At 44.2% G+C, this 10,947-nt stretch overlaps 1 protein-coding gene across 7 annotated transcripts in view; it reads left to right on the forward strand.

Annotated features, from left to right (window-relative positions):
- Positions 1 to 4,697: 4,697 nt before the first annotated feature.
- Positions 4,698 to 10,947, forward strand: part of Trim9 (tripartite motif containing 9) — a 104,225-nt gene continuing 97,975 nt past the window's right edge. For 6 of the 7 annotated variants that reach the window (XM_028782091.1, XM_028782098.1, XM_028782105.1 and 3 more), the window contains exon 1: positions 4,837 to 6,106. In XM_028782091.1, coding sequence (XP_028637924.1) covers positions 5,285 to 6,106 — 822 coding nt within the window. In that variant the 5' untranslated portion in view covers positions 4,837 to 5,284. Of the gene's footprint in view, positions 6,107 to 10,947 lie in introns of all 7 variants that reach the window. The other variant, XM_028782119.1, reaches the window with a different exon arrangement.

Consider the following 10,947-nt stretch of genomic DNA (forward strand, 5'->3'; position numbering starts at 1 on the left):
TCTCTCTCTCTCTCTCTCTCTCTCTCTCTCTCTCTCTCTCTCTCTCTGTGTGTGTGTGTGTGTGTGTGTGTGTGTGTGTGTGAGAGAGAGAGAGAGAGAGAGAGAGAGAGATATTCATAGGTATACATGTGTTTGGTTGAACTAATATGTGTGAACATACTTGAGGTATCTTTCTTAATCAATCTCCTCTTAAATTTTTGAGACCGGGTTTCTCATTGTGCCTGGAGCTCATAGGTTAAGCTATGCTGGCTGATGGGCCCCAGGCATCTGCCTGTCTCTGCCTTCTGTTATGTTGGACAGACACACCAATGTGCTTGTCTTTTATGGTAGTTCTGGAGACCCAAACTCATGCTCTCATCCTTACATAGAAGGCACTTTATAAACTGAGTGCTCTCCTTGGCCCCATGTGGTATTTCTAAGAGTATTCCCTCCCTGAAGTCTCAGCCTACCCAGTATGTGGACTGAGTCTGCTTCTCAGGCTAGAAAAGGTCTTCAGAGGGTCACAGAAGTTTTGTGATAGTCTTTATCATGAAAAAGTACATGTCAAGAAAAACCAGGCAGGGTACCAACAGCATCTGCCCCACTCGAGATGTAAAGATGTAAATAGCTAAAATGTGACTAATTAACTAACTTTGTTTTGGACTTTTGATTACAAAGAAGAAAGCCAAACTTAAGCTAATCAGGAGAGTAAAATTTATTGCAGAGATACCAAGAGGCCCATGGTATATAAGAGAAACCAAATTAATGTCATGCCTAACAGGGGTTGGAACTACAAGCCATAAGACACAGTGCACCTACTTTGCTCTTTCAAGACTCATGTTCCTGGCCTTCTTCTACCCGTTTCCTCCAATCTTCTTCTTTTATTACTATATGAGCCATGCTAAGCTGTCCAGTGTTACAGGAACATGTAAGCCTCACATTTCTGGTTATCTCAAGTTAGTTTCTAGGGAAACAGAAATGGGTATTTGGAATGGCTTGTACCCCATCCCTCCAGCCTAGAATCTTCAAGTGATCATGACTTACAATTTGGTGTATATGTTTTAATAAGTTCTTACAGAGTTATATAACCATATGAAGATATATGCAAATATGGAGATTTTAAAGAGGGATATTGTCAAGTCTACCAAAACCTTTTGGTATCTTGTCCAGATTCCTGTTATAGTTTGAATATGAAATACTCCACTCAAGCATATGTATTAAAACTGGGGGGTGGGTGGGCATTGTCAATGATATTTTATAAAGTTCTGGGCATTTCAGAAGTTTGACCTACCTGAAGGAAACAAGACACTGGAGGGCCCTTGGGGGTATCTTGTCCCCGGTCCCATCCTGTCTCTCTTTTTGTTTTCTGTCAGCCATAATGTGAGTGTTCTTTTCTGCTACACTCTTTACCCATGGTGGACCAATGCCTCTGAAGTGGTGAGGTGAGTAAAATAAATAATTCCTCCCTGTAAGCTGTTCTCTGTATTCTTGTCCCAGCAACACAACAGTAAAACAATTCCAATGCAAACTACTTGTCTCAATTAACAATATTTGGTGGGTACTCTTTTAATCCAATGTGTATAACATCTCTACTTTTCACTGGTCTCTATGCCAGTAACACTCAGCTCTCATACGCCTGAAAGAGGAGAATTCAGATAGGAAACAGTAGATGTAAACCTCAAAAGTTTAATTAGAGCGGGCAAGGAAGCAAGATACACTCTTTAGAAAAAGAAAAGGCCATGAGCTGCACTGAGCAATGATGACTCATCTTTGGCAGAGAAGGGACTGTCAGTCTCTTCTCCTTGTGCCTCTCCCTGGGTAAGCACTTCCAGGAAAGGGGTATGCTTTTTTCTGTGAAGCTCATTTTACCCAGAATTCAATTTGTTATAAGTAGATGAATAACATGTATAAATATGAATCAGGGTTTAAGGACCCCCATCATTGAGTATTCTAAGAACAGTTCCTAAGTGAAGAAAGCCCTGAAGCTGGTTTCAGCTAATCCAGAAAGTGGACACTACCAGCTATTGTTCTAAGTATTCCCATTTTGGGGTCCTGTCTTAGTTAGGGTTTCTACGGGTTTGAAGAGACCATGATCATGGCAATTCTTATAAAGGAAAACATTTCACTGGGGCTGGCTTACAGGTTCAGAAGCTTAGTCCATTATCATCATGGTGGGAAGCATGGCTGCACACAGGTAGACATGGTGCTGAAGGAGGAGCCTGAAAACCACCCCTCCCCCACCACCCATACATCTAAAGACAAATGGCTCTAAATGAGGAAATACTTCCTTCCTTGTGTTTGTTCTTTAACTCAAAGAGAATATAGAATTAGTCATCAAGCATTACAGTTAAAAAGAATATAAAAGCAATTGTATTTTTCACTAGAAAACAGTCATCTTTCCTTTAAAAGTGGAAAAGCTGACAGTGCACTTCTAATTTGCTCAACTCATTGCTAAAGAGCATCATTTGGGTGAATAGTAAGTTTCATGGGATCATATCCGGCACTTTACACAAATGAGAACATCTGCAGTCATTACCAGGGATGATGAAACTACAGGACCAGCAATCCCACACTCCAGGGCTCGGTCAGCTGCCAGCTGGAACAGGAAAATTAGTCTCCCAGTGGGCTGGCATTTTTACAATGTCACCAATGGCATTCAGATTTTTTAATTCTCCTTTAAAGATAACTTGGGTAGTGGGCTTTAAAGTCCATTATGGTCAGGTAGTACAACATGAGAGAACATTTTCAAAAGCCTAACAAAAACAGAGAAATTAATTTAAAAAAAAATGGTAAACTCTCTCAGAAAAGCTAAGTGAGATTGCAAAAGTTTAACATTTCAGGTTTTGATACACCAGAACCTGACAAAATATGGTCTCAGTATTTACTTGGTGAATGAAGAAAAGGAACTCTAACCTTTCCACTCTTGGGTTCCAATGCTAGCCTCACTAGTACTGGATCATGAAAGGTTCCTCTAGTAGGTTTTCTTAGCTTCAGTCCACTAATCTGACAAATGGGATAACTGTGCCTATGTGTTCTTATTCCAGGGATTGATTCAAGTCATGATGTCTGGAAGAGGAGCCTTCTCAACAAAAAAGCAGTCATTTGGAAAGCTCTCTAGGAGTGATTGATATGCTAGTTCCTGACCAAACAGATCTAACAGTTAATTCACCTCAAGCTATTTCCTATTTGATCAACTGTTCTATAAATCTGCATTGTATTGAGGCTATTTGTATCTGACACCGAATCATACCATTGGGCGTTCCCTCCAACTATCCACCCTTTCCTGTGAACCAAGCACAGCCTGTCTGCTAATCACCAGACCTCTTACATGGTGCACTGTGGTTGGCAAAGCCCAGACTCAAAAAGAATGACAGCTCCTTACTTTGCTAGCCAAGGTTTCTCTGACTTGTGCAGATGAATACAAAATACATGAAAGGATTGTAACATACAAGGGCACGGATGCCCCTTTCTACCAATTTCGTAAGAATTAACTACTTAACATGAGAAAAGTGTCTTTGGATTGAGTCTATATACCCTGCACTAATATAGATAATGCCCCAATCAAATCTTAAGAAACACTTTGCCTATAAACAGACAGCATATAGCATTAGCAGCTCTGGTCTCAACTAATTAAAATCTGGGTTAGAAATAAACCCTGTAGGATCTGTGACTAACATAGTTTTAAATAACAATGTGAATTTTCCTCCCACACAACCAATGATCAACTACTGTAGTCATTGTGCTAAAAAATATATATTTGCAAGATAATTCAATTTATTTGTATTATTTCTCCAAAATCAAGGCCATAGAAAGTACTTCTTTTCTCAGGGCAAAAGTGCTTTTGAATTATAAAGTAAGCTATGAATAATCGTCATCTTCTGAAAGTTGAAAATTTGGAAGCTCCCACGGAACTTGAAAACCGTTTTTGTCATTTGCTTCATGAATCACTCAGAAAATTAACTATGTATGCCCCCAAGATAAATTACTTCCTTTGAATGTCATTGGATTCAAAGATTCTACCCATTGAGTAACAAGCTGATATCTTTCTATCGTTGTTGTCATTTCAAGGATTATACAGGCAAGGGGCAGGACCCATTATCTCAAGCACGGTTTGGGGAAAAGAGAAATCGGCTAGAATATAAGGGCTATCATTAGATTCGCTCATTACCTCACAGAAGCAGAAATAACATCCCATCCCTTTTCTGGAATTTATGGTAGATGCTAAGGGCATGTGACATTGGATAATACTGTTTGGAATCAAACATTGGGAATCTGCAGCCCCATATTCGTTCACATAGCTAGTTACCAAAGGATAAACACTCAGAAATACACAAATTCTGCCTGCCTCAACTCAACTAAGGCTCCTGGGGCCTCTCGAATACCCAGCCAGACGCTGAGGGATGAACTTAGGGAGTCTGGGGAGGGTGAGAGGGACCGAGGTACCTTCACTCCAAGGCGTAGGGCCTCCGCACATTTAAAGCATGTAGCGATGGTGGCACAGCTTTTGGAGGAATGCTGAGCCTTTGCCTCGGAGTAGGAAAAAAGCAACCAGGGGCGCAGGAAGGGGGCACTGCAGCCATGGCACACAACCATCTCCCCTAAACACCAGAGATGCGGGCGCTCCAGCTGCTTCTGAGGGCTGGAGAAAAGCCCAAAAGCCTCCAAGAAGGCTCGGGGGAGGTGCTGGCTCGACGCCAGCAGCGGAAGGAGAAGGGGTGGGTCGCCGCGCAGACCAGAGCTGGAAGGCAAGTGCCAAGCGCCGGCGACAAGCAGAAGCAGCCCACTCGCAACTGGGAGGGATTCTCACGCCCCCTGCTACGGGGTGACTGCACCCGAGCTCAGAAGGAAGCGTGTGGCGGGGTGGGAAGGAATGAATCATCCCGCCCCACTTCTCCTTCTCGGCTCGCGCCAGCCCCCTCCCAAAATCCCGCGGCAGCCAGCAGGCGAAGTGGCAGCTCCAGCTCCGACTCACTGAGACCCCTGCGGCCTGCAGAGGAGAAGAGACGGACAGGACGGAAGGCCAATGAGAACGCAGCTCTCACGGTCGCCGTCCGCTGAGCCTCGGCTCTCTGGAGGGGCGGGGCTAGCAGCGGGAAGGGGGCGGGCCCGGGGTGGAGCGCAGCGCGGAGGCTCCGCGGCTCACAGGGAGAGCGCGTCCTGGGGAGTAGGCGCCTAGGCGACGCGGGAAGGCGCCACCACCGCCGCCGCTGGCCAAGGTGCTGGACACCACAGGCCCATCGGCTCCCACGCCAGGTCAGGCCCCCTCCACTGCAGCCGCTGCTGCCTCGCTTCCAGCCAGGTCCCCATGGAAGAGATGGAAGAAGAGTTAAAATGCCCGGTGTGTGGGTCCTTCTATCGGGAGCCCATCATCCTGCCCTGCTCTCACAATTTATGTCAGGCGTGCGCCCGCAACATCCTGGTGCAGACCCCGGAGTCCGAGTCCCCCCAGAGCCGCCGGGCCTCGGGCTCTGGGGTTTCCGACTATGATTATCTGGACCTGGACAAGATGAGCCTGTACAGCGAGGCGGACAGCGGCTATGGCTCCTACGGAGGTTTCGCCAGCGCTCCCACTACCCCGTGCCAGAAGTCGCCCAACGGCGTCCGCGTTTTCCCCCCTGCTATGCCGCCACCGCCCACCCACCTGTCACCAGCTTTGGCCCCTGTGCCCCGCAACTCCTGCATCACCTGCCCCCAGTGCCACCGCAGCCTCATTCTGGATGACCGGGGGCTCCGTGGCTTTCCAAAAAACCGCGTCCTGGAAGGGGTCATCGACCGCTACCAACAGAGCAAAGCCGCGGCCCTCAAGTGCCAGCTCTGCGAGAAGGCCCCCAAGGAAGCCACGGTCATGTGTGAACAGTGCGACGTCTTCTACTGCGACCCTTGCCGTCTGCGCTGCCACCCGCCCCGGGGTCCCCTAGCCAAACACCGTCTGGTGCCCCCGGCCCAGGGCCGCGTAAGCCGGCGGCTGAGCCCGCGCAAGGTCTCCACCTGCACAGACCATGAGCTGGAGAACCACAGCATGTACTGCGTGCAATGCAAGATGCCCGTGTGCTACCAGTGTCTGGAGGAGGGCAAACACTCCAGCCACGAAGTCAAGGCTTTGGGGGCTATGTGGAAATTGCACAAGGTGAGTCCTATGCAAACCACTCCTGACTCCCCGCACCCTGGGGTCCTCCAGATTTGCAGTACCCGGTCCCTCTTAGGGTGACAGCGCATCCCAGTGGGGGCGCAGTGCAAGTGCCTTCGGCGTCTGCCTTGCTATCTGGTGCATTGCAGGAGGCTCCGGGGACGTTTGAGGCGAGGCAGGGAAGTTGAATGCCTCCAGAGAGCTGTTTCAGGAATGCCTTAGCATGGGTCTCCCTCACCAGGCATTCTGCCTGTGAGCCGGGGCCAGGATGCCCCCTCTTCAGTATGCAACCTATCTATGGTTGCCACCACCGTAGGGCAAAGCCTATTTGGCTTGGCGGAGGAGCGCAGTTGGCAGAGGCCTCCGGGTATGCGCTGGTACAGGGTGGGCTGAAGGCATGGGAGACTAGGGCAGGTGAGAGCGGTGGGGTCGGGTAGACCTCAGGAGACTGTCTCAGCGAGGGAGACAGAAGCCCTGATACATAGCAGTGAGTGGGGAGAGACTCTGTGGATGGAATACTGATGAGTCCACTCTGAGCTGGACCTGATGAGCTGGAAGAGAAGCAGGTCCAGGTGCCCAGACCTCCTGTCATCCCATGGGCATACAGTCTGGGCCTTAACCCTCAGGGGAGGTGGACCTAAGGCTGGAGCAGAAGGACCAGAATTTTCTGAGCGGAATCGTACTAAAACCATCCTTCCCCCCAAACCTTTATTTCACCAGGGTTCAAACGTTTTCCCTTTCAGTAGCTTCATGTACAAACTTTGAGACACCTGTTATCAGATTTATCTTTTGGGTCCCCTTTGATAGGGTCTCTCCACCGGCTACTGAAAATGAATGCCTTTAACTTGTTGTCATGGGACTCCACTACTCTGATGGTTTCTTGTGGCTCTCAGACCATCCTTAGAACATTCTAGCAAAGCCTATTTGACATGTTCCTCTTGTCCTCTTCCAATGACTGGCCCCCAACTCTCTGCTTCTGTGTTTCTTGCTGTTCCTCAGCCAACATCCGGGGCCTGCCCTTGGCCTAAGTCTTTATATTTGGGTATTCTTTCCTGAAATTCTCTTCCCCGGTGCCTAGACAGAGCAACCCTCCCTTACCTCATTGACTTTGTTTAGATGTGTTAAGGCCAGACGGAGGCTTAGATGACCACCTGTTTCAGACAACCCTTTGTTCCCTGTTTTATTTTTCTCAGTAGTATTTATCACCATGATAACATGCCACATGTTATTTACTCTGGCTTTGTATTTATCTATTGCTCCTTCCAGCAGCACATACAAAATGGGAAGATAAGCCTTGTGAGAAAAAAAGCTTTTTTAAAATAACATGTCAGTGTTGCTTAGAAGGAAGGAGATCACTTTGCAGAGATGTCCTTTAAGTCACCTTTACTTTTCAAGTATTCCATGTATTTGGGGGAGGGTGTCAGGAGGTAGGGTGGGCTGCCCAGCATGGTCAAAGGAGAAATTGTCTTTACAGCACAGGGCCACCTGCCCAAGAATAAGGCAGTGAAATGGCCTTAGCTGTATTCCCACTAGTTTCCCAGCTTTCCTTGAACTCTAGAGAAGCTAATATGAGAGATGCCTTCTCTGTAGTTAAGACTGAAACACCAATAATGCCTGGGGGGAGGGAGAGGGCAGCAAATGCCAGCATTTTCAGCAATCATTGGGGACATTCTCAACTCGTCTCTACCTCCCAAGTGACAAGGGATTTATGGCATGTGCTACCATGCCCAGCTCTCCAATTATATTTTTTAAGTTTAAAAATTAAAAATATAGTTCTCAGGCATGTTTTCTTCATATTATGATTTTCCTCATCCAAACTCATACCTATAGTCAGGACATAGTTGGTCTATAGTTGAATTTCTCTACAAAGTATCTAAGAAATTAATCACCCTGCCGGGGCAAGGACCTTAGTGCTACATGCTAATTGGGATTGTTATGAACTACAACATGTGTGTTCATGAAGAAAAGCCCACACTCTATCCACAAAGATCAAAAGGAACCTTCATATCTCTACCAAGTCCCATGTACAGTTGAAATGTCAAGCCATTTGTAAAGCCTGATAATGGAAAGTGTGGGTAGACAATATGGTTAAAATTTTATATCTGCTTTAAAAAACATGAGAAATGAAATAAAATGGCTAAAAGATCATGTCTGGGTTTGGCACAATTTTCCAGAACAATAAATCAGTTTCATTTTGCCCAGTCAATAGCAGAGTAACCAAATGACCTGGAAAAGTTGAATGGGAGAGTGATAGGTTTTAATATTCATTTGTTAGAAAAGCACTAAACATTATTTCTTAATTTATGTTTCCGTAACAAGCTAATATGGTACTGCTGCATCGCCCACAGCTAGACTCCGTCCCAGTCCTTCTGTCTCTGAAGGTGCTCCACGTTCAGAACTGCTATGACCTTCAAAACACAGGAGAGCAAAAGGCTATACCTCGTTCTCTCAGAGTCTGGGCATTCAATTATGAATGGTTCCATTCATATTCTGTCATAGTAACCATTTCTACTGCTGACAAAAATCCTATGAATAAATATCAGTCAAGCACAGGTCACTAGCTTATACATGCAAGGCAAAATAGTTCTCAAGTAGTTTTAATAGTGGTTAAAAATTTATCGTCAGTTTACCAAGTTAATTTTTTAGATTTTATGACCTTCAAAATCCATAAATAATGCATGAAAATAATAATCCAAACCAAATATCTGGTAGCAGTCTTTATACTATATCAGCACTACACTATTCCTTTTTTCCAAATCAGGCTGATAGAAAACCTTGCAACACAAAAGGGGCTTGCAGACATTTTGAAATAAGCATTTGGAACTACTGTCATACTCACTTTGTAAATATGTTTTTTTTTTTGGTTTGGTTTTTGAGACAGGGTTTCTCTGTGTAAGTGCCCTGGCTGTCCTGGACCTTGCCAGGGACCTTGTTTTGTAGATGAGGCTAGCCTCAAACTTAAAGAAATCTGCTTGCTTTTGCCTCTTGAGTGCTAGGATTAAAGGAGTGCACCAGCACTGCCTGGCATGACTTTGTAATTTTTAGCAGTTCCCAAGAGTTGCCATAGTCTTAAAGTCTTGATGGTTTACCAATCAGTAAGTGTTTCATAAGCTTTCTTCCATGTTTGTGCTGCCAAGCAAAGATTTTCTTTTCTTTTATACATTAAACATGTGCTATTCGTCCTGATCTAGTCTATAATGGTTTTTCAAATTCACTTTGCTTTTAAATTAATTAACTACGGTGTTTTGAGATTGAATCTTATGTAGCCCAGGCTGCCCTCTAGCTATGTAGCCAAAGATGACTTTGAACTGATCCTCCTGTTGTAACCTCCAACCAAGTTCCTTCTTCTTTAAAATTAACATTTACAATGTAATCATTTTAAAATAAGCCATCAGCTGATTACACTTTTATTTCTAAACTATACTAGAAAAATATCTGCTTAGTTGTAGCAGTTGTATGTAAAATGCCTTTGATGATGCCTCCAAAATAACATTCTGTTAGTTATTTATTACAGTATGTTATGCTATATGTTCTTGTGGTCACTGTAGCTTACATGTGCGCCTTCTTCCTTTCTATTAATTTACTTGAAATAGATGTAGAACATTGTGTATGTGATATAAACATTCTTACAGGTCTTAGGACACTGTTCCTGAGGAGAGAATTGCCCTCTTTGAATTGAGGCACAATAAAAACAAAGAGCTTTGTATCCCCTTTCATGACTTGTGTCCCTTACCTGGTTACCTGCTTTCGGTTTTTCTATTTCTACTCCTGTCATGGATGTTTTGGTGGTAGGTAAATGCATAAAGTATATTCAAAACCAAAAGTGCAAAGTTTACTGTGAAGTCCCACAGTTTCTGTTTCAAGTGTCCATTCTAACAGTAAGAAGTTCCTTAAGTTATAATGACTTTGGGGGTCTGGTTAATTTTGGTGTGTTGCATTATTATTATTTATCATTATTATTATTATTATTTTGAGTCAGGGTTTCACTGTGTAGCTCTGACTGTCTTAGAATTCACTATGTAGATCAAGCTGTCCTGGAACACACAGAGATCATTCTGTCTCTCCCTCCCAGATGCTGGGGTGAAAGGTGTGCACCCCCATGTGGGACTCTTTTCAAAGTTTCCTTTTTCTTCCGTGTGTGTGTGTTGTGTACCTGTGTGTGTTGTGTGTATGTTTTGCATTGTGTTTTTCTTTATTTGAAAGTTTGTGTCAATAAAGTTTAGAAAATCTTAAGAATGAACTAGGCCACAGTGAAGGAGCTGGAGGACAGGAGGTCCAGGCTCCAAAACTAACAGGCTACTTACTCTCAAAACTAAGCAAGTCTCCCCTCTCTCTGTCACCCACAAGGATGCAAAGAACTTCACTGATAGTTTCAAAAGTATTTGAAAAACATAGGGTAAATGTTTACAAGTTATTAATTTTGGCTTGTGTAAAGTAAGAGATAACCATCCTATGTTATTTGGTAACTAGAGATGATGTACACACACAGTTATGTCTATCAGCACATTTCAGTGCCATGCAAATGACACCTACATAGTGAGAAATGTATGGCTTTTCCAAGCATTTTTTTTAAAGTTCACTAAAAGTTCAATCATATATCGAATAAGAAGTTTACAACAGAAATATTTACATATGTTTCCATTAAGATTAGTTATCTAGCTAGACATCCATTATCTCTCACTAGCTCTATAGGTTCTTTTTTTTTTTCACCTTGGGAGTCCTTTTTTATTTTTATTTTGATTGCTCTTGAATAGATGAAGTTTTATGAACGGGCTTACAGAATAATGTTCTTTCTTTTTTTTTATTGGATGTTTTATTTACATTTCATATGTTATCCCCTT

The sequence above is a fragment of the Grammomys surdaster genome, unplaced genomic scaffold (assembly GCF_004785775.1).
Source record: "Grammomys surdaster isolate TR1022 unplaced genomic scaffold, NIH_TR_1.0 98, whole genome shotgun sequence".
NCBI classification, from domain to species: Eukaryota; Metazoa; Chordata; class Mammalia; order Rodentia; family Muridae; genus Grammomys; species Grammomys surdaster.